Source organism: Podarcis melisellensis (genome assembly GCF_964234715.1).
Source record: "Podarcis melisellensis genome assembly, chromosome: 2".
Taxonomy (NCBI): Eukaryota; Metazoa; Chordata; class Lepidosauria; order Squamata; family Lacertidae; genus Podarcis; species Podarcis melisellensis.
This window is the reverse complement of record NC_138529.1, coordinates 77,549,095-77,573,878: the sequence shown is the minus strand read 5'-3', so window position 1 is coordinate 77,573,878 and position 24,784 is coordinate 77,549,095. Positions and strand designations below refer to the sequence as shown.

At 39.9% G+C, this 24,784-nt stretch overlaps 1 protein-coding gene across 1 annotated transcript in view; it reads left to right on the top strand.

Moving 5' to 3' along the window:
• Positions 1-2,285: 2,285 nt before the first annotated feature.
• The window catches only part of NUP210 (nucleoporin 210), a 94,575-nt gene continuing 72,076 nt past the window's right edge, over positions 2,286-24,784 (top strand). Inside the window, exons 1-5 of the mRNA XM_081898376.1 lie at positions 2,286-3,085; positions 10,890-11,026; positions 12,909-13,040; positions 19,586-19,682; positions 23,279-23,429. Of these exons, the coding sequence (XP_081754502.1) occupies positions 2,922-3,085; positions 10,890-11,026; positions 12,909-13,040; positions 19,586-19,682; positions 23,279-23,429 (681 nt within the window). The 5' untranslated portion in view covers positions 2,286-2,921. The remainder of the gene's footprint in view (positions 3,086-10,889; positions 11,027-12,908; positions 13,041-19,585; positions 19,683-23,278; positions 23,430-24,784) is intronic.

The following is a 24,784-nucleotide window of genomic DNA, read 5'->3' as shown; positions in this document are numbered from 1 at the left end:
AACAGCCTCTATGTACATTATCTTAAGTTAACACATATTTCTCTGACGAACGAAGAGACTGATGGGAGCAATAAAACCAATACCTCCCCCACTCTCTCTGAATCTGCCTTCCTCTTCTAATATTTTCTACATATTTTAATATTAGTGATAGAGTAGAATCCGAGTTTAAAGCAGCAGTCCTCAAGCCACTGAGGAGTTTGGTGCAGACCCACTCAAGAGTAAACAGAAAAGGAAAGGAAGAATAATGAAGTGCTTCTCATCAATACAGTTTTCTTATTAAATTCTTATAAATGTAGGAGTAAATATTACTATTTTCCAATAGGTATATAATACTACTACTAGTAACTTGTATAGTGCGGCCAAATATCTAGAGAACTTTACATAAGTACTTGTCCTTCAGTATGACATGTTTGGGTGTACCCTTATTAAGATTAGGGTCCATTCTTACCTTATTTGTGTGTGTGTTTTAGGGTCCATTCTTTCCTTGTGTTTTTAAAGACGTTATCAGCATGCAGTGTAGCTATACTGGTTTCACTGGATTTTGAAGGGTCTTATAAGGAATGTAAACCACTAGCTTTAAAAAACCCAAAGGATTTGACATGTTTACAAAAAAGAGTTGTTCTGTTCTGCGGTGTCTGGATGAAAGTACAGCTCCTGCCGACATTAATGTCCTGTTCCAATATTATCTTTTGCACTTCTATCCCTGGGCAAAGTGGTGTCACAACTGGAATGATAACTTCAATACCCAGTGAAATTTTTGTTTTCCATTTTACCCTGGGCACCCAGAGGCATTCTGAGGCTAATAAAGATAGTGACAGCTGCTTCACAAAACACTAGTCAGGACACTGGGTAAAATGTAAAATAAAAATATAAAGATATGATGTCATGATGTCCACATAGACATTTTCCTCGCCATGCCAGATACCGATGCCTGAAAGGCATCCTTGGTCATGGTTGTCACCTGAGCATTCAGGGTCAAAATCAGTTCTAGAAGAACCCCTAAAGTATGACCCTGTGTTTTCAAAGGAGTGCTATCCATCTAGCACAGGCTGGGCCCCTATTTCTAGAATGGGCATTCTACTAATTTCTGCTTGTCTGGATCAAGTTCCAATTAGTTGGTTCTCATCCAGATTGTTACTGATTTCATACGCTATTACAGAACTTCCATGGAATGTGGTGGAAAGGAGACAGAACTGGGCATCATCTGCTTATTGGGGGTACCAAACTCTGAAACCGCTATGATTTCTTTCAGCAGTTGCATACAGATAACAGCAGAACCTTGGGACACATTATGGGCCAATGGCCAGGAGGATGAGCAGGAGTCCTGCACTGCTACCTTCTTGAGTTGTTCCTCCAGAAACATAACAGATGGTGCCTCTAAGCCCCAAGGCAGACAAGCAATCCAGGAGGATACTATGATACTGGGTGAGTTGCAGGAAATAGAAACAATATAAATAATAATAATTTTATTATTTATACCCCGCCCACTCTGAGGAAGCATAATGATTATAAATCCAGACATTCCCATGTGGCATTCATTATTTGCAGTAAACCCATCCAAAAGGTTCTCTCTTGTGGGTTGGCTTTCTATATACAATGGTCATATTCTTCATACAATTTAATATATTCATATATAACACACACCTGCAATTTAAAGTTTCAATGGTGAAGGCAGTTTTCATCCCATTACTACCACAAGAACTGCTGTGACTGAGAATTAAGCTATAGCATTAGCAACAAAGTATTCTGAGATCAAGGGACACGGGTGGTGCTGTGGTCTAAACTACTGGCCTTCTTGGGCTTGCAGTTTAGAAGGTTGGTGGTTTGAATCCTCGTGACGGGGTGAGCTCTTGTTGCTCTGTCCCAGCTCGTGCCAACCTAGCAGTTTGAAAGTATACTGGCACAAGTAGATAAATAGGTACTGCTGTGGAGGGAAGGTAAAACAGCGTTTCCGTGCACTCGTTTCTGTCACGGTGTTCCGTTGTGTCAGAAACATTTTAGTCCTGCTGGCCACATGACCCGGAAAGCTGTCTGTGGACAAATGCCGTTTCCCTTGGCCTGAAAGTGAGATGAGCGCTACAACCCCATAGTCACCTTTGGCTGGACTTAACCATCCAGGGGTCCTTTACCTTTTACCTATTCTGAGATCTAAATAAGATGAACTAAAAGAGACAGTGGCACATTTTTTTTATTACACCAATGCATGAAAAAGTGCCGTGAGTTTTGACTATGCCTATTACTGACATCTATTGCAAGATCTGCCGCCTCCGAGGCTGCCCGGTTACTTATAGTATGATAGCAGGCTCCAAACTCCTGCTTGTTAATTCGTGGTAGTGCCTTGGCATCAATATTACCACCAAAACATCTGGCTAGGAGAAAGAGGCACGTGGAAGCAGGGCGGGAAAAGAGGAGCAGTATCTCCTTCCTTCTACTTCCCTCGGGGATCAGGCCCCTACCGAAGCGCCCTCGGCGGCGAGCCGCGCTGGAAACAAACAAACAAACACCCCAGCTGCCTCCCCAGCGGGTCAGGAAGCAGCAGCCTGCAGTGTCCCCAGCGGCCAGCAGGTGAGAGCAGCCTGGCGGCACCTGCTGCCGCTTCTCTCTCCGCTGACGGCTCCAGGCCTTCCTTCCCCGCCTCCGGCGCCTGGCCCTCAGCGCAGGGTCTCTGCCTCGGCTTGGCCCGCTGCGCCGTGACGTCCCTCGAATAGCAGCTCGAGGCGGGCGATTCCTGTGAGGAGGTTGGTTCGAGACAGTGCTGCCGCCACCGCTGCAGAAGCAGCCGCTTCCCTTTCCCTTCGGCTCAGGAAGGGCTTCGAGCGGGTCAGCGGCAGGGCGCGCGCTCCCCCGAAGGAGAGCTTGCGGAGAGCGGCGGCGGCGGCACCCATTTCGCTTGGCGGGAGGCGGCCACGAGTCCAGGCGCGATGGCACCCGCAACACCCCGTGCGCCGCTCGGGCTCCTTCTCCTCCTCCTCCTCCCCGTCGCCGTGGTGCCTTCCAAGCTGAACATTCCCAAAGTGCTGCTGCCCTTCAGCCGAAGCACCAGGATCAACTTCACTCTGGAGGCAAGCGAGGGCTGCTACCGCTGGTGAGTGAGAGCGCGCGCGAGAGAGAGGGGGGCGCAAGACGGGGTCGAGCGCGCGGGGCCCCGCAGAGTTGAGAGTGCACATGGCGCACGCGTGGCGTTCAACTTTGCTGCTGAAACTGCAACACGTGAGGGTCGGGGCGCGAGAGAAGAGAGACTGAGGCTGCAGCTCCCAGCAAAGAAGCCTTTGCCTGCGGCAGGCAGTTTGAGTTAGCGAGGTATTATTCCTCGGGCGGGGAGCGTCTTAGCCGGTCCCGTTTTACTCAACTCATAAAACGGTGCAGCTGTTGAGTCTCCAGGACGCTTGCGCCGCGCTTCAGGCGCGAGGGGGCTGCTTCTTTAAAAAAAGTTTACAAGAAAAATGAGTGTTGTGGAGAGTTTGGCGCAGTTTCATTGCAAACATTCAGGCGGTTTGATGCACCTTCTCGCCCTCCTTGGTTCTGAGCCAAGAAACTACACATAAAAAAACCACTGAAAATGTGTGTGCTTTTTTAAAAAAAAAGTTTTGAAAAATAAGTTGAATTTTGCCGAGCTCCCTGTCCCCATCTAGTGTCACATTTATAGATTGCACTTTACAACACATTTAAAGCATTTTTATAGCTGACTCCCCAGTGTGCTTTCCGAGCGTCGCCAGGTGTGTGAGTCAGAAGTTTATCCATGCTGTCTGGGCTGACTTTGTCACCGTGAGGCATAGGCGACAGTGTGCCAAACCTAAGAAGCTTGAAGTGGTACAGTGATTGTGGCAGAAATCCTACCAGTACCAGAACGACAATATTGTGGATGCGTAAAAGCCCTGAAGTTTGGAAGACAGTAGCAACATGAAGTTACAAATTGTGTTTCTCAAAATGAGAGCAGACATTTTAATGTCCTTTGTTAAGACAGGGCAGGGGCATGGCTATTGCCAAGGTTCAAGGACTGGCAGCTGACCCCCCTTCCATGTATAACAGGTGGATGCTCAACAAGTTTTAAAGCATTTTAAAAGTGAACCTTTATCTAACAGAGATACAGTGTAACAAAGATAGCTTCTTTCAGTGACACATCATTTATTCAATGGTTGCCTGCCTCAGTGGTGGCAAAAGTAGAAGTGAGCAGTGCTGTACTGTGTTTTTCATATGGTAGAAATTCTTTTAAAAAGTTAGCTGTGTCTCACAACCTCTTTCCTGTACTATCTGAACAGATTTCAGTATAGATGAAAAGGGGAAATGGTTCTTTTTAAAGTCTGCAAGTAAAGTGTGCATTATGCACATGGCAATAATCTACTATACTAAACAAGTATAAAGGAAAACATCTTCCAATATTATTGTAGCTCAAAACTACTTGCTCATGTAAAATGAAAGAGTGTTTGATTTCCAAATAACTATGCTGTCCTATTCTAACCAAACAAACTATTAGGCTTGCTAATTATTGAGCTTTCCACAAAGCCATGAGAAAGAGAAGTAGACCATCTCTAGAGTGGCACTCCAAATGTCCTCACCCAGCACCTTCATATTGATGTTAAACAGATGGGACATCAACATCTAGGTTGCACAGAAATTCCCCAGTAGCATATTCTGAAGCTGGCTTTGTAGATAGGAGTGGACCCTGCATAACATCATGTCTCCAACCTTCAGTGCACATAGCTGGTCAAGTAAATACCATATCTGATAGTAGTATCAAAAGCCACTGATGGAGATCGAAGAGCAGCAACAAGGTCACACTCCCCCAGTTCCTCTCTTGTTACAGGTCTTGCAGGGCAACCAAGGTTGGTTCACTTCCAAAGCCAGACATGAATCCAAGCTGAAATGGGTCAAGATAATCTCCTTCATGCAAGGTTATATGCAGCTGCATGTCCACCAGCTTCTCAATACTTTTCAGTGCCTGTGTGGCCACCACACAATACCTTTATGAAGGGGTATTTGCAATTGAACAGCAGCTGTCATGAACCTCCTAGTTCTTAGGTGGACTTTTCCCAGAAGTGGCCTCACCACTTCCTGTATGAGGGTGACAGGCACCACTCACTCTCACAGAGACCTACGCAGTCAGCCCATGTGTAGCTACAAAAAGCTAAAGAAAACAGGTAGTAGTCCAGGCAAATCCAGTCATCTAGTGCACATCCTCAGGTTGTAAAAGAAAGTTGTAATTGAATTTCTAACATGTGGTAAGATATAGTTCTGGACACTCCCTCAATAATGGAGGTCAATAATGTGTTTTGACCTTACAGTGGTACCTCAGGTAAAGAACTTAATCCGTTCTGGAGGTCCGTTCTTAACCTGAAACTGTTTTTAACCTGAAGCACCACTTTAGCTAATGGGGCCTCCCGCTGCCGCCACATGATTTCTGTTATCATCCTGAAGCAAAGTTCTTAACCCAAGGTACTATTTCTGGGTTAGCGCAGTCTGTAACCTGAAGCATCTGTAACCCGAGGTACCACTGTACTTATATTAGGGCCATAGCAAAGTGTGTAAAAAATAGATAATTTCCCTCCAAAAAGAGTCATCAACATCATGTTTAAAAAATACAGGAAACTGAAGTTAAACTGGCCTGGCTTGGCATGTGTATTTAACTGGGATCTCAGTTTTGATTACTGAGGGAAAGTTGTCATTCTAAAGTTTTCCATTTGGACATTATTTTACAGTATTATTTTGATTTCTACATATATTTATTTTTTACATTTTATATCCCATCAACATAGTTCAGCAGAGCCTTCAGGATGTATTGCTCTAAGACATGGGAATAAATGGGGAAAATATCCAAATAGCTGCATTGACTTTGGTCCAACACCTGTTCAGACAATCTAATACCACTAATAGGTTTAAACATTTAACTACCCATGACTGACTGATGTAATTAGGTTTGTTCAGCACAGCAATACTCATGAGATATTAACAATTATCTTTGTGTTAGAGCTTCCCTCTTTTAAACCTGCTGTACAGACAGCTTGTGACATGTGTTTGGGAGCAACTGTATGTAGCCCTGTCACCGATTTCTGGCATCAAACCCAAGAAGCACAAGTGACCACAGGCTTCTTTGCCATTCATTCGGAGTGTGTAGCCTCACACAATGAACATGCTTATATGACTTGACCAATTCCTTCTGAAAGACAACACAGTAGAATTTCTTATGAATTATCCTTAACAGAACCATATACACATAGATCAAGGTATTTATGTTCATAAGTCTATAACAGATAGATTTGACCAATTAGGAGGAATGAATATTAAATCTCATATATTAAGAGCAATTGTGATTTCTCATGATTCTTGATCCAGCCAGTGTTAAATAGCTGTAAGTCCCATTGATTCAACTGGCATGTACTTAACTCTCGCGCCATTCACCACATGATAACATTTAGTGAATGCAATAAGTATAATTAGTCCCAGCAAATCTAACAAACTCCTAAAATGTGGGCAGATGTTAGTATTACTTCTGTCTGCCAAAATCTTCATAGCAGACAAATATTCCCTGTGTGTTTGAGAGGGGGGAGGTTAAATTTCTAATTTGTATAGCCATGAACAGGCAATTTAAATATGTGTGCAAATTCTACCCAGAAAGTCCTGAACTGAAAAGATTGTAATAAATTATGCAAATCAAGTATGTTTATATGTATCTACTTAATTTGCTTGTCTTTCATCTGTCTCAGAATTTGGAGTTGTCTAAATTTTTTATAGATCCAGGGAGAAGGGCATGGGGTTTAAGGAATACAAACAGGGTAAGGCATGTGGGAAGCAGAGAGATGGATGAAACTGGAGTTAAGATGTTTTATAGTCCATATATATATGGACTATACAGTTAAAGCTATTGTTGAGTATGTGTTTCTGGAACTGAGAATGTGCATTAGACCTTTTGGATTTTTTACAGTCTGTATAGCAGTTCCTCAGTATTCCAAACTGTTTGTGAAAATAGGTTGGATGGATCAAGAATTGTCATCCCATGAATGGAAAAGCTTCTTCCATTTGCGGTAGGGACTCAATCCCAGCAGAGGCTTTACCAAAAGAAAGCCGGCGGGCAGGTAGAGAGAATTTGCATGGATTCCTCCTTTCCTCCGTAGTCTCCAGCAGCAGTATTCTGGAGGGTCACTCAACTATCCAGACCAGAATTTTTTTTGGGGGGGGTGTTATAGGGTCAACAAGGGAAAAGGTGGCAGTGTCTTGTGAGCACAGCTGTGTTGATCCAACCAACTGTTGATATTTATGGCCATTTCTGATTAGTCGTTTGAGTTACTAATGTTCTTTGGAAGTGAAGGAAATAACCCAGAGGGATTTAATTTCCGCCTTGATATTTCTCTCTCTCTCTCCTTCATTTGGTATTTTGCTTATAACAGTTTGATAGGCCTGTGTTAAATGACTTTTCCCCTTTTTGCTGCACTTAAAAAAAACAGGAAGTAGAGTTTCATCTAAAGTATGCTTGTATTCTCTGTGTGGGAAACAAAACGGAAGTAAAATTTTATATGTGGTTTTAAAAGTAAATAAATAAATAAATTGTTAATAGATGATATTTTACATTTTTACCTGGAGCTGTTAACTAGGAATTATTCATGGAGTATATATTTTTTTAATCATTAATGTTTTCTAGAATCTCACAACAATCTGTTTTGTTAATTGCTTGTGGGAGGACTTGCAAATGCATGATGGATGTCATTGCACACACTATTCTTTTCCTCCCTATGTTGGTCCTGCAAAGGGGTATATGATCTTGAGGAGTAATGATTGCACAGACTAGGCTTAAGCGGGTTGAACTTCAGTCACATAAATCTTAGTTAATGTATTTTCAGTGTTGCGTGGACAAATACAAGGTGAACCTTAGGCTGAAGTAACTGTGGGGCAAGAATGCAGAGGGACTGGGTGTGAATCTGCTTTTTCACTGCACACACAATCCACACATGTTAAAGGTTGGAAGGTGTACTCAGTATCAGCCACTGAATAAAAATATTCACAATTATGCTGGATATTCACTAGAAAAGGGGAACTGACTGAATCAGGCAATACAGTTGGAGACCCTAACTCTAACTGTTAGAGACATTAACCTGTAATGCTAGTAAGGGTTACAATTTATCACCAAAATTTAGCAATTAGGTTATGGAGATAGCTAGATTAGACAACAGCTGTTTAATACTTTTGCTTGCTTGTTTATGGCAGTGGACCATATAATGAACTTTAGCAGTCTAGAGATGTCTGTTGACCACAATAATAATATAGAGGCAGGCTGAGGTGTGTTTGTGGTCAGAAGAGTCTAGATGGCATCACTATCCACTAAAACCAGTACAGTGGTACCTCAGGTTAAGTACTTAATTCGTGCAGGAGGTCCATACTTAAACTGAAACTGTTATTACCCTGAAATACCACTTTAGCTAATGGGGCCTCCTGCTGCTGCCACGCCGCTGGAGCATGATTTCTGTTCTCATCCTGAAGCAAAGTTCTTAACCCTTAACAGTATGTGCATACAGCGTTGTTGCCCAAGTCAATTTGCAGGACTACTATTTCTGGGTTAACGGAGTCTGTAACCTGAAGCGTATGTAACCTGAAGCGTATGTAACCCGAGGTACCAAGGCAACCAAGAGTGAGAAAAAGACACATTTTCCCAAACGTTAAATTGTGTTTGGCTCGTTAAATTGTGGTTTTGGCAAGCTGTTTATCCCACAATGTTTAAGAAAGTTGTAGTTATTAGTGGCACCACCACCATCAGCAGTGAGTCTATTTGCCTTATCTTTGTTTATTTAGCTCTTCAAAACAAGATCATTTTAGCACTTTGAAGTTAAGTCTTTAGATGATTCTTTCAAATGCAATATATGTATTCATTTTCTGCTTTAGGGTTGCTCTCTACAGCACAGCAGACAGGATGTGTGGGTGATACGCTATATTTGAAAGAATACGTGGAGGAAGTTGCAACACTAATAGTGAAATCCTTACTCAGAAGCACAGTATGTGCATACAGCGTTGTTGCCCAAGTCGATTTGCAAGACTACATTTTTTTAGTCTTACTTTTGACTAAAATAGAAGATAAAATCAAGTTAATTTGGCAGTTTTGCAAATTAAGCTAGGGCATGAGTGAATCTTTCAGAGGATATTCTTCAAAGGATATAGATCAGGGGTAGACAACCTAAGGCCTGGGGCCAGATGCAGCCCAATCACCTTCTCAATCCAGACCGCGGATGGTCCGGGAATCAGCGTGTATGTCCTTTTATTTAAAATGCATCTCTGGGTTATTTGTGGGGCCTGCCTGGTGTTTTTACATGAGTGGAATGTGTCCTTTTATTTAAAATGCATCTATGGGTTATTTGTGGGGCATAGGAATTCGTTCATTCCCCCCCCCCCAAAAAAATATAGTCTGGTTCACCACATGGTCTGAGGGACGGTGGACCGGCTCCCTGCTGAAAAAGGTTGCTGACCCCTGATATAGATGGTTAATGAATGAGTACACATAAATACACAACAAACTTGCCTGTGATGCTGCTGATGTTACATTTGTCTACCACCCTTCATCTGAAGATCTCAGGGCAATATGCAGCATTAAAATACAAGGTAAAAACACAAAATGTATAATAAGAACAAGAACAAAACAACCCAATAACCCCACCCTACCCCTCCCATGAAATTTAACTCCCAGGGACTAGACAGATGGATGCGGCCGACTGGGGATTCCCTATCCCTGTATTAAAGTGCAGTGAAAGCAGTTTCAGCACACATTGTTGTATCGGAAGATCTTTTGTACTTGGGACAAAGACAGTGGATCTGTGTTCGCCTTATCTCCACACTTAGCTTTTTTTTTTTAATTTTTAAGACACAGTAGTATTCTCTGTAAAGTGCCAAATATAAAAGTGTTTTATATAAGATAACAACCTCATTTTTCTCCAGTTTTGTCAGGAAGTACAAAGCTGCAGCCTGCAGGGCAGTGAGCTCTTCAGGAATCCTGAATCTCTGGTTGTTGTCAGGCCCACCGATTAACTGGACAAAAATATTATTCTCTGATTAAAGGAGTATCTGAACATTCTCCTACCAATTAGATAGAGCAGAGCTTGAAATCCAAACTTCTACATGCCGCTTTGGAGTTGGACAATAAGATTTCTGCTCTGTCTTGAATCCTCAAGGTTGCCATTCTTAGCCACCTTGAAAGAATTAGTACTAAGTCTGATTTTTGTTCAGTGGACTGCTTCAGTGAGTCGTAGAATTATTTGCTGTAATAGGAGCCCCCCACCCACCCAGCATAGGCTTATTTTCTACTTGGCAGGGTAGCTAATCAAAAGAAACTAAAAGTGCTGCAAGATTCAACATAGAACCAATGTGTTTGTAATAAGTAATAAGTGAAGCCGTAATTTAAAAAATGATTGGCTTGAAGATGTATTAGTAGGTTTTTCATTTGAAACTGGCATTGCTGAAAAGGCAAGAACTATTTATACATTATACATAACATGAATGAAAAAGGGAGAACAAAAGGTTTTCAATGGGTCTCTACATCTTCCAGACCTGCAGCAGAATTCAGCTGACAATGTGAACAATAAAGAATTTTAAACTAGTAAGTAAATGACAGTGGGTTGTCGCCCCCTCCCCCGGCCAAGCCATTAGGGGAAAGCTTTTCAGAACTTTATCTCCGTAGAAAGTGGTAGAATGAGCTGACCGTGATGCCATTGCTTTCTCTGAACACCTAGATATATATTCAAATCTACCTATACCGATTTTGCAGCTGGTGATACAGTACTTAAAACTGATAGGAACTGCTGGTAATGCAAAGTTAAATATAGCATGACTTTACTTAAATGTTAAAGGAAACTTTGATGGGCATCAACATTTATCAATAAGTCTCACTCCAGTAATTTTTGTTTGTTTGTTTTAAGGTCTTCTACCAGACCAGAAGTTGCTAGCATAGAAGCGATAGAGCAAGACAACCAACAGTGTTCACAGAAGGCTATTGTGCAGGCCCGTTCATCGCAGGTGACACGCCTTACAAGTATTATTTTGGCTGAAGATATTTGTAAGTAGAGCAATATTCTTCCCATCTTATTTGGAGACGTGTATGTTTTAGATGACTTTGTTGTAAGTTAATTCTACGCTATTCTTTGGCTGAAATGCTTTATGCCCTGCACCCATAACTCTTGATGGATACACTAAGTGCAAAAATATACTCTTCTAGCTGTGTGTATTTAAAATTTGTAACAAGCAAAGAAAAAGAGGGAGACAGAGAATGGAAGCTATGCATCATCTTGCCCTCCTTCTCATTCTTCCAGCATCCTTTCTACATTGAGAAATGGGAGGCTGAAAGATTGACATGTGTCCACAGAGGGAATAGTAGAAGTGAGGAGGATACTATTGAGGGAAAGGAAGGAGCAAGGGTTTTTTTTTGGGGGGGGGGATTGTATTCTGGAGAAGAAGCATAGAGGGTTGAAAAGGAACATACTGTACATTCAAAGTCAAGAAATGCTAATAAAATCAAAATGGAAAAAATGGATGAGACTTGCAATACCTTACTGTTTAAATTTTGCATTTTGCAGCAGTTTTTAACTTGCTCGTAGAATTTGTATTTATGGATGGACTCAAAGGATGTCCACAACTTATATTTGCTTGGATTGATGACTAGTGTTCATGGTAGGGATTTCCAAACTGACTTATTTTAAAGTAAGAAAATGGATTTCCAAATTGACTTACTTTAAAGTAAAAAAATGGAGTTGGTTGTACATTAACAATAAATGGATTTTGCATATAATAAAACAAATTGCCCTAGAAAATACACTTTAATGAATATGTTAGCGATGACCTTTTGAACATATATGAAACTGCCTTATATTGACTCCACAATGACTGGTTATAGCCCTTAAGACTAGGCAGCGCAGATTGGCCATGGCCTTTTTTCTAAGATCCCTTTAACTGAAAATGTGTGGTATTAAGCCTGAGACCTTCTGTATGCAAAGGATCCTCCTCACTATTGCAATCAATTGATAAATAATTGCATCATTATTTATTTTTAGTTATTAATAAAAAAACCAAAAAAAATCAATTTGTTGGCATATAAGGTTACTCTTGTATGATAGTTATCGTTTGAGTTTTTTGTTTTTAAAATGGCTGGCATTAATTTAAAATGTTGGCGCTTAACATTAAAGTATAAGGGTACATGAAACTTATTTTCCTCATCATTGAGCAAATGGAGAAAATTTCCACACACCTGAGTTGGATGGAATATATTCTAAATCAGAGGGTATTTTTAACAGACAGACTCCAGCCCTGGTATGTCCCCTGCCTTTTGAACTTAAATATGATAAAATGGCTTGGAGCCAGAGGGTTAATGACAGAAAGGGGTACTGCTCCTCTCCTGACAGCAGCCTCATGGAAAACCTGTCGTGGGAGTTGTTGATGCCCTCCCTAATGGGATGGACTGTGGTTCTGAGGAAGAAGGGGGATTACATCCCCCCCCCATTCCCTATAGCCCCAGTTTACCTCAGTAAAATATTATAATTTTCTCTGGACTCTGCTTGCTTTATTCCAGTTTCTCCACTAACACAGGAGAGGTACTTTGGGGTGAGGAAGAGAAAGGAAAATCACATTCCATCAATCCTCTTTCACCAACATTTGTCTGGATCCAAGACGACAAATAAAACAAGTCATGGAGGTTACCAAAAGCTAAAACAGCGGATATTTTTTGTTGGAAACATATTGAAAGCTATACAATACCATCTCCCTTCAGTTTTGCTATTATTGTATTTAATTGCATATGTTTCATTTTGAACAAAACCATCCACTGCTATTGAGGGATAATGGCATGCTTTCTCACAAAGTTTAAACCAAGCATTAAACTATAAGGTGTGGTGGTTTTTGAGGTTGAACCTATCTTGTAACTAGATATTTTCCTGTATCTCATCAAGTAACTGGCCAAGTCCTTCGCTGCGATGCCATAGTTGACCTTATTCATGATGTTCACATTGTGTCCACCACAAAAGAACTGTATCTAGAGGATTCACCATTGCAACTGAAAATTCAAGCTTTAGATTCTGAAGGTAAGACTATATCTCTTTTAACGTAAAATATTCATCCAGACAAAGAGCTCCTCCTGATGTTATGTTGGCCATGGCCACACATTTTCCTTCCTAAATCTACCGCTGTGTATCAGTAGTCTCAGCTTGAAATTCCTATCTGCATAAATGGGCTTCTAAATTTGCATTTTAATCATATCGGTATTTCTCTTTAAATTCAAAAACCTCCATCAAACGGGGGGGGGGGGCGGAATCACTGTCTCAGTCTAGTTTGGGGGTCAAGTGTCTCCTAAGAAAGCCATACAGATAAAATACCTGGCAGAAGGTATCACACACCCTAGCTCAATTCTGTGCTGGATCACATGCCTCCTGCTCCCTTCATAGGCTGCTGTGGTGTGATGTGAAGCTAGAGCCATCCTGTTTGGTGCTCCAGGATACCCAATAAAACAGCTCTGTGGCTCACCTGGACCAAGTGAGGTTACTCTCTCTTTGCATCAGCCTATGGTGGGTGGTGATCCTGCTTAACCCTAGGCTTGGGTTCTCTGAAGGGATCTGTCTTGTGCACCCAGACTCAGCACTAAGCCGCCTTGCTTCTCCCCTCCCTGTCAAGTAGTGGGCAGAAAGGAAACAAAGCTACCTTTTGCAAGTAGAAGCAGCAAACTATTATTGTTGCTTGCAAACTCCAGCCTTGTTTCTCCCATGCCCTCAGGTGTCAGGAAAGGGATAAGCAAATCGATGTTTTGCAAGCAAAAGCAGCCTGTCAATCATGTGGCATTATGAACATATCATGTGATATGTTTGGGCAGCTCTGTGACTTTAGCCCGCAGAGCTGATCCTGCTAAGGATGTGGCTCATGGAACCAAAAGGTTCCCCAGCCCCGCAGTAAAGCAATATACTGTACTTGCAGAGATGTCATTGGGATCAACAATACCCCATAATATAAAGTACATAAAGCTGCAAGACCTATGTGTGGGGCCTAAACATAAAACAAAATACTGTGACCGTAACAAAACATATGAAATAACTGTTACAGTTGTATTAGGACTGCAAAGGTCATGACTTGTGAATTACCTATAACAACAAATCTTACAGGCCATGCAATCATAGCTGACAGTATTTGAGTAGCCTTAGAACTGCAGCTGACATGCAGGTAAAATGTGGTGGGAGGCATTCCTTTTTGTATTCAGAAGCTCTAAAGATGAGAGTAAAAAAGAAATGAAGGAAGTCTAGCATTTCCATGGCTAGTCAATAATATAAATATTTGCACTGGATAGCAGAGATTCTGTTTCATGAATTGGACTAATAGACATATGCTGGTATCAGTTCAAGTAAACCTAAATTTTGAGGGGAGTTGAACTGTCTCCTGGGTATATTGTTCTTGCAATACATGTGCTGTAGGGGTGCTGTGGCCAATGTCACAGCAAGCATTTCTCATCTCTTAGTGTCTGCTGCAGATTTGCAGCTTCAGCACTGTTCCGTTTCTCCCTGCTAAAGAAAAAAGCACACTATTTGATTTGTTTCTACTTTACATTTCAGCAATACTGAGGGAAGATTTACCTTAGCTCCGCAAAGTTCAACCAAGTGTTATGAAAACAACCAATTATGATTGTACATCTTGTATAAAATACCCTTGGGCACTTAGAATTCTATTTTCTGTGGTAGATTGCCTTTTTAAATAGAAATTTTAGGATGGAATGCCAACCCACAGCACTCTACTCTGTACTAGGAACCCATGATTGAAAGGTATTTGTAGTCTTTGATACACTTAGATGCACTTTGAGGTGGAGGGTGGTCATAGAGTGCATGTGTGACTGCAACAACATTTTCTACTGATTTTGCAGTAAAATCACGCTATTGATTATGCGCCAACAGTGAACACAACTGCACATTCATTTTTAATTAATCAAAATAATTTGAAAATAGAGAGAAGTGAAGGATCAATTCCCAGATTTGTCAGAGGTTTGTCTTAGGTTTCTGAATTTGTGTTATCAGTTAATTGTAAAAACAACCTTATTTGGTAAGGAAGGAGGGGTTGGTTATTTATTTATTTATTAAAAATTATACGCCAGACTGGTTTGCAGAAAGATGCAAAATAGAAAAATAGAGAGAAATTAACAGAAATTCACTGCAGCTGCATCGTCCATAAAGTTTTTATTGTAGGACATTTCCATTCTTTTTAATTGCTTTAATTCTGGCCACATTGTTAGATAGACAACATTTGAGACATAGAATCTTTATTTACTTCCATTTCCAAATGATAGTTTGATAAGCTAAAAAAAAAAATGGTGCTTTTTTCTTTTAAAAAAAGAAAGTTAATTACAGGTAAGCAAACAATAATTCATATTAAAGTGGTGTCTTTGAATTGATGCTATTGGGAGATGAAGACTGATTTCGTGACTGATGGGTTAGCCTTGTGTAATGATTTTAAATTCCATTTCCTCATTGATATAATAGCTTTTAATGAATGTGTATGCAATAGTAACAATATACCTGAAGCAGCGTCTCCACCCCCATCGATCAGCCCGGACACTGAGGTCCAGCTCTGAGGGCCTTGCTTCTTTGTATACACAACTATGCAAATGTTCTGCTTGCTTGAGCATGCATGTTTTTATTGTATGATATCTTATTTGTTTTAGATATCACATAAGTAGCTAGGAAAATGGGGTCATCTTGAAATATTTATAGCCTTATCTACCCATTTACCTATAGCAGGAATAATGCAAATTTTAAAATTTCAGACTGCATTTGCACATTATGCTTCTGTGGATTGTGGAACGCTTTGCACTGTTCAAGTTGCATTAAATTAAAAACAAACCACTATTTGTGATATAGTTAAGCTGCAATTCTGTGCCTGTGTAGTCAGAAGTAAAGACCCATTAAATTCAGTGGGACTTGCTCTCACGTAAGCATGTATAGGATTGCAGCCTGATTGAAATTTCACATCCTATAGGGTCAGTTATGAACTGATGACATTAACAAAGGCAGCCTCAATTCAGGCAGTTTCCACATTACTTCTAATTTTCAGTAGTTGCCATTTGTATTAAACTTGCGTCCAACATGTATGTAATCTCGGCTTCACTGATCATAGAATGTTTTATACAAATTCCTTGTTTCTGTTTGATAAATGAATGGTGACTCAATCGCTTTCCCCCCAGTATATGAAACTTAACAATAAGAATAAAATTCTAAGTTTCTGAAATAGGCCATCTTCTTTTGTAAATATATGATTCTGTTTTTTTTAAAAGAAAATTTATTAAGATTTTTTTAAAAATACAAATGCATAAATAGTAACCAACTTCATTTACATAACATACTTTCATCACTTATTTGGACTCCCTCACGTCTCCCGCACCCACTTACATCGTATATAATTTTTTTTTCAAACAAATTATCATCTTATTTAGAATCTTATATCCCTTCATTTTAATACAATCTAGCAATTCTCTAACAAAAGAGAATATGTAATCTTCTTAACCTCACTTATCGTCAAATTAAAATCTAGTTTGGTGGTGGACAGTTATTTAAGATCAGCATCCTTCTTAACATTCAACCAAATTACAATGTTTTTGTAGGTATATCTTGAATTTCTTCCAGTCTTCTTCAACCCTCTCTTCTCCCAGGTCTCGGATTCTGCCAGTCATCTCAGCTAGTTGCATATAGTCCATCAGCTGCATCTGCCACTCTTCCAGTGTGGGTAAATCTTGAGTTTTCCAGTTCTTAGCGATGAGTATCCTTGCTGCCGTTGTTGCATACATAAAAAATGTTCGGTCCTTCTTTAACACGTTCTGGCCGACAATACCCAGAAGGAAGGCCTCTGGTTTCTTGGTAAAGGTATACTTGAACACCTTTTTCAGCTCGTTATATATCATTTCCCAGAAGGCCTTCACTTTAGGGCAAGTCCACCAGAGGTGAAAGAATGTTCCTTCGTTTTCCTTACATTTCCAACATTTATTATCAGACGAATGGTATATTTTGGCCAGTTTAACTGGGGTCATGTACCATCTATATATCATTTTCATTACATTTTCCTTCAGAGCATTACATGCAGTGAAGTTCAGCCCAGTGGTCCACAACCTTTCCCAGTCTTCAAACATAATATTATGCCCAATATCCTGTGCCCACTTTATCATAGCCGATTTAACCATTTTGTCTTGTGTATTCCATTTCAGCAGCAAGTTATACATTCTTGAAAGTACCTTAGTCTTAGGTTTTAACAGTTCTGTTTCCAACTTCGATTTCTCCACCTGGAACCCTAACTTTTTATCATTTTTAAAAAATTCCTTAATCTGAGCGTAATGTAACCAGTCTCGCACTTTATCCTTCATTTTCTCCAAACTCTGCAATTTCCAATTGTCTCCATCTTTTTCTAGAATTTCCGAATACTTTGGCCATTTGGCCTCCATATTGGGTATTTTTCGGGCCTTAGCTTCCAGAGGTGAAAGCCACCTTGGAGTTTTATTTTCCAATAAGTCTTTATATTTTGTCCAGACATTAAACACAGCTTTCCTGACAATATGGTTCTTAAAGGCCTTGTTGATCTTAACTTTATCATACCATAAGTATGCATGCCAACCAAAAGCATTGTTAAAACCTTCCAAGTCCAGTACGTCAGTGTCTTCGAGAAGTAGCCAGTCTTTTAGCCAGCAGAAAGCTGCGGCTTCATAATACAATTTTAGGTCTGGCAGGGCAAAGCCCCCTCTTTCTTTCGCATCAGTTAATATCTTAAACTTAATTCTGGGCTTTTTGCCCTGCCAGACAAACTTAGAAATGTCTCTCTGCCACTTCCGGAAGCACTCCGTCTTGTCCACAATTTGTAATGTTTGAAACAAAAACAGCATCTTTGGCAATACATTCATCTTAATGGCAGCAATTCGGCCTAACAAAGAAAGTTTTAATCTTGTCCAGCTGTCCAAATCTCTCTTAATTTCAGACCAACATTTTTCATAATTGTCCTTAAATAGACTCAAATTTTTTGCAGTTATGTTTACCCCTAGGTATTTCACTTTTTTAACCACAGTTAGCTCTGTCTCTCTCTGAAGCCGTTCTGACTCTGGCTCTGTCAAGTTTTTCCCCAACACCTTAGTTTTTTGTTTGTTTAGTTTAAATCCCGCCACTCGACCAAAATCTTGAATCAGTTGTAATACTCTTTTCGTACTAGGTTCTGGCTCCTGCAAGGTCAAAACTAGGTCATCTGCAAAGGCTTTAAGTTTATATTGTTTCGCTCCGACCTGAATCCCTTCCACCAACCGGTCCCCTCTAATCATATTCAGGAGCACCTCCAGAACCGAAATAAATAACAACGGGGAAATCGGGCAACCTTGTCGTGTTCCTTTTTCAATTTTAAACTCTTCTGTAACCACATTGTTAACTATCAATTTAGCCTTTTGTTCTGAATATATTGCATCAATCCCATTCTCAAACCCCCGTCCCACTCCCATTTCTTTCAAATTTCCCTTCATAAATTTCCAAGATATGTTGTCAAAGGCCTTCTCCGCATCTATAAAAATTAAAACTGCTTTTGTATTTATGTCTGTTTGCAAAAGTTCCAAAATGTCAATAATGTTCCTTGTATTAGCAGACATATGTCTACCTGGGAGAAAGCCTGCCTGATCTTTATGAATTACTTCATTTAAGACCTTCTTAAATCTACTTGCCAAAACATCTGCAAATATTTTGTAATCCACATTTAAAAGGGAGATGGGACGGTAGTTCTTGAGTTGTGTCTTTTCAGTTTCCGATTTTGGTATCAACGTGATAAAAGCTTCCTTCCACGATTCCGGCGCCCTCTTCCCCTCCATAATTTCATTGCTGACCTCCATCAATGGTTGTATCAAATAGTCTTTCAGTACAGTATAAGATACTGTAAATATATGATTCTGGTTCCTTTTCATTTTCTTATGCTGCTGCTTATTGTAATTTCCAAACATTTGTATTTCCGGGCAGAAAAGTTATTGATTGAGCTTTTTTATTTTTTTTTATTTTTTTTACTAAAGTTAAAACAAAAAAAACTGCAATAGCAAAAGCCATTTTTCATCTTCTCACCCCTTGCTTTTTCCTGTAAGACCTATTGCAGTCGTTAAGAGTCGTCAACAGGCTCATCACAGCTATCTGCCAATCACCCATTCCCACCACCCTTCTGAGTAATACCCCTCCCCACCTTCTCACTATATAGAAGGGTCTGGTGACTTCTGTTTCAGTGTATCTGAAGAAGTGTGCATGCACACGAAAGTTCATACCAAGAACTAACTTAGTTGGTCTTTAAGGTGCTACTGGAAGGAATTTTTTTTGTTTTGACTATGGCAGGCCAACACGGCTACCTATCTGTAACTTTACTAAAGTTGTTGAGCTTTAAAAAATGACATTTTTGAGCTATTTTTAAGGAAAATCCTTGAAAACGACACTGCCATGCATCTGGACATATAGCCGATTTCCACCCAGACGCTGCTACCAACTGCAGTATTCTAGACATATGGCAATCCTAGGTGTAGTTTTATGGCTGATTACCAAAATGTGGAAAGATTCTATAGCTGTTCTCACATTTGATACTTAGTTTCTTGAATTATTTTAAGGAAACACCTTTAGCACTTTGGCGGGACTTGCTTTCGAGTGGACAATTATGAAAGACCCAGAAACTAATGGATTCTCAGATTCCCACAATGCACTGCGGTAAGCATTGTTAAAATTGTTTCATTTGTTACTTTATGCATAAAGGACAACAGGCAGGGAAATAGCAAGCACCAGCTTTGATCTCCTGTTCCTCTTGGCATTGCCCCCCCCCCTTGGGTCTTTATTTCTTGTGTTATGAAGACTTTCTTTGGGGGGAGAGGAGTCCAGGCAACTCGTGATAAAACATTTAAAGCAATCAGCCAACAAAAAACATACTGAAAATGAAACATTTCTCAAAGAGTTAGGGATAGCAGATAAAATTTCATAGAAAACATCACTGGCAGCAAAAGAGCATCAAAGGTGGCTCAGTTCAGGCTTCTTTAGGCAGTGGGGTCCACAACCAAGAATTCATAGAATTGTAGAGTTGGAAGGGACCATGTGGTCCAACCTCCTGAAAAGGACATTTCATCCATGTTTTTAATAGAACAGTAAAAAGAACTGCAGGAGTCTTTTGCCCAGCAGGTGGCTTGAACCCATGACCCTGATATTAAGAGTCTGAGCTATCCCAAAATCCCATCTCTCAAGGTCCATGGGATGAAGGCAGTACTCCCTTGGGTGAAAAATTGCTCTCTCACAGTATCCCTGCTTAACTCCTCCAGCAAAGTAATCCAGAGGGGAGAGATGGAATTGCATACAGAAAATATAGATAGATAGCCCAGGCCTAGTGCACCCCACCCACTGTGTTTTTCAGTCCTTGGCATGACACAAAATACAGGAAATTCATTGCATCTCTGGTTGCTGACGGGCTGTCTTCAACTTACTGTATCACAAGTTGTGCAGGCTTGAATGCTCATGTTCTTATAAGTAGTCTTTTATCTTGCTGATTTGCAGTTAAAAACTGAACTTAACTAAAGTACTGAACGTGAGTTAATTAACTTAGATTTATAACAGTTGCATGTTCCAGTTGGTACTCTCAGCACACTCGTATGCCATTAAAAATTACTCATAATTAAAACAGAGTCGGCTCAATAATACATGCTCCATGGATTTAATCCACAGAGTAGCAATAAACTAAGGATAATGGTTTGCCTCAAATTGTCCCCCCTTCCTCTGACAGAAGCCTCTTCAATCCAGCAGAGGATTCTGCCTGCTGAAAGGGGGACAGGTGGGATCTTCACAAATTCCGTTGTTCTTCCGCAGCCCCCCTTCTGCCCCCCACCTGTTTCTAAGGACTCAGCGATACAGCTGCAAATAAAACGATTAAAGTGTGTTTTAAGTGCAATATACACACTAGATGACGATGGTGAGCCTTAATAAAAATTCAATGTATTTTAAAAAACATTTTCAGAACATTTTTTATATAGATTCCACCAAAGGGTCCCCTATTCCTCTGGAAAATGTCTGAGGCATGAAGGGGGCTGCAGGGAGAAGAGGGGAAGTTGCTTTCAAAAATTCTCAACTTCCCGTAGCATAGAAAAAGACTACATGTTTGGTAAGTTAAAAATGGTTTACTCTTCAAAGGCTAGATTCATGTGCTTTTCCATGCAGCGGCAAGAAAATATAGACAGTATAACTTAGGTTCCAAAATGGTAAGTGTTTTTAAATTATTTGTAAAGAAACACAAAGATGGCTTCCTTAGCCCATGCAGTCTAAGCTTGGAGCATCCATCTTGGACATTCTTACTGGTCGTGTTCACATGGTAGAAAGAGAGAATTTAGTAACTCTTCCTCCCAAGGTGAGGGGGAGTGACCTATCTAAACTTTGCAGGACAACTTATTCTGTGGTCTTAACCCTTTCATGCATTAGATTTAGGCTATATGATCCTACACACGCTGTGCAAAATTGTGGAAAGCAGTACACATATGTTGCATTTTTGCTTTCCCCAGTGTTTACAACACTTCATTGCTTTCAGACAGATCTTTAGAGTTTGAGTTTCCATTTTGGTTAAAATGCCTCAGTTTTAAATCCTATCCAAGAGCACTGTCTCTTTGGATATTTTTCATTTCATTCAATGTTGCAGCTCTGCTATTGATACTGACTCTTTGAAAATAGGTCTTCAATGAAGCTGAATCACTTTGTATATCCCAATTTGGTTACAATCCATCATAATAAATGAAACAACAGGCATTCCATTTGTTTAATTTTCTTGGAGCCTCCAAAGTACTTTTCTGTTATTTTGGAGTTTCTGACCATATTCAAGAAGTACGCAGAACACTAAATCAATTTTTCCTCATATAATTTTGCATATTAGAGCCAAGTAGAACATTAAACTGATAATCAGCAGCAAAAGGAGCTGTAAATTTAAACTGTACTTCAAGGCCTTAATTTTAAGGAGCGAGGCGCAACCACAATTAAATACCAAGGGTTGAATTCAGCATGGTGCTAAGGAGATCGTTCCATTTTTTTATTGTCTAACAGAACGATCTTCCTTTTCCTTCCCCCTGTGTGCTGTTCTAGGGTTTCTCCTGGCCCTCCAGAGTGGATCTGGAGGAGTCACAGGAGAAACAGGGGAAGCCCCATTGCACTAATGGGATTCAGCTAATGAAACAGGGTAGTTGAATCCAACCCTAAGGTTAAATATGTGCTGAACTCTCTTGCATTGAAATCATGACGACAACAAACAACAACAATTAATAATAATAGTTTTATTCTGCACTCCTACCAAAGTTCAATTTTCAGGATAGTTCATTAACAAGTATAGTATTTAAAACAATAAAATAATATATGATTAATTACTAAAATAAATATGCAAATTTAAACAGCAGTAGCTCAATTAAACTTCAGGGGGGATGAAATGCATAGGCATTCACAGCATATGCTACAGAATGGATGTGACTGGGTGCCATAAGAGGAAAGGCTGTGTCTCCGGTAGCCAACCCATAAGGAGCTAAAAGTGGTTGCCATTCTATATGTTAGCTCCTTTACGGGCCACTTGAGAACAAGATTAAGAAAGCATCGTTCCCAGCAACTTCATTTGGAGCAAAAGAAATTATTGTCCTTTGCCAGCATGCAATATAGGAATTTATGGGGGATTAGCAATAAATGCAATGACTCCTTGGGCTAGCTCGCGCTTTTAAAAGAGGGGAAGGAAAGCTACCAGTCAGTATTCCATTATGAAACAAACAAATTAGAATAGGACTGATAGCATCTAATCAGCTGACTTGAAAAAAGAGAGCTAATATTATTTCTGTTCATCCAGATTGCTTCTTTGCTGTGTACAGAAGTGCCCCTTTTAGCAGGCAAGCATCAGTGCCTTGTGCTATCTTTCAATATAAAAATGTTATATTATCAACACAGTGGTTTCCATTTCTTAACTTGGCCACCATATTCTGAAAGAGTTAGGAAGTTTTCAGATATGCATAATAGGCAGTCCCATGAATAACACATGACAGAAGTTTAACCTGAACATTATCAAGGCATTGATGTCCTGGCAAGATCATGCAGCTGCTAAGTAATGGAAGATGGAACAACAGATGTCACTTGAGCATTCATAGGTCAGACTGGATCTGTAGACTTTATAGCTAAGGAGGACCTACAATCCCATCTAAAGTAAACCTAACACACTGCCAATCCTTTGCATTTTTTAGGTGACATTCCCCCTTCTTCATAAAAAATACAGGTATATGAATAACTAAGGTTATTAACTCTTTTTACAGCATCCTGAAGTTCTCAGAATCAACCTATACACCACCTTCCTATATATTAGAGATGGAAAAAGTTGCCAGACAAGGGGACATTGTTTTAGTATCGGGCATGAAAACAGGGAGTTCGAAATTAAAAGCAAGGATACAAGAAAGTGTTTATCAGGTAAGGTCCTTTTCTGCAGTACATTTATTATAGCAGTCTTCCAACAGGATGCTTTTTCTCCTCTTACAGCTATTGCCCAGTGATGGAAATAAGGTGATACTGATAAGCGAAACATACATACTGATCACAAAGCACAATTCAAAAAACGTTCTGCAGGACTAACAAATGTTACTGTGGCATAAGCTGCTATAGGCAAGATGCATGAAGCAGACAGATGCATGTATAATGTGGATGAAGGAATCTTTTACTTCTTTGTGTAGTGAGACTAAAAGGTGACATACCATTGAATGTTGACAGTCACCTAAATGGGTTTCTGCATTCATTTCATTTCACATGTCCCAAAACTGCAAAAAAATATACAATCTGGCACTTGTAAAATTTACCTGGGATTTTTGTCAACATACACATATGAATGTCAACATTCACCAGATAATTGCTAGAAATTAGAACAGACACCTCATTATTCCTCTGCCCCTTCCCCCCTTATTATTGTCATTGTTTGTATGGTTGTGAACAGTCCACATTTCTTTTTACTACTTCGGAAATGTCTATACATAAACATACGGGAGATATATATATAATTTTTATTAATCTATTTTTTCAAGATAGCCTACAAAAGAGAACCATAAAACAAATATAAAACATCAGAAACAAAAGCAATTATTGTAGCAACAGTAAAAATACAAAAAACAACAACATAGTAGATATAAAAACAGTTAAAATTCTGGGCAATCTTTTTTTTTTAATGTCTAAAATGTGGTTCTCTGGTTAACCCAGTCACGTGGCGCCTTATAAATAATAGGATTTTTTATTAAGAAAGCCTACAGGTGGCTTTTGAATGGTAAGAGCAGTTCAACAATGCAGCCAATTACATTTAAAAGGAGCTATCCTTTGCTATAGGTCTTCAAGCTGAGGCTGCTGGAGAGGTTAGATTTCTGAAATCCCAGTATCAAGCAGGGACATAGCGTTTGATGGCTTGTAAGGTCTCTGCTGACTCGATACTCACCACTTATCATTGCTATAGGCTGCAAGAACTTTGGAAGTAGGGACTGACACACACCAGGACTGTTGAGCTTGTTGTTCTCCAGTGCTCTTTGGGGGCTACTGCCAATATTGTTTTGCTGGTTTTGCTCAGTAAATGATGTTGTAAGTGGAACATTGAAGAAGCAGTTAACAGGACTCCTAGGCCTCTGGGTTTGGTTTTTTTCCAGGGATTAAAAACTGCAAAATGATGCATTGTTTTCTGCATATTACAGTTCTTCAGGGTATTCAGATGCCTGACAGATAAAAATAGGTATCCATTACAAGTATGGATTTTGCAGCACCAACACCACTGTGGCAAAGTCAGCAAGATG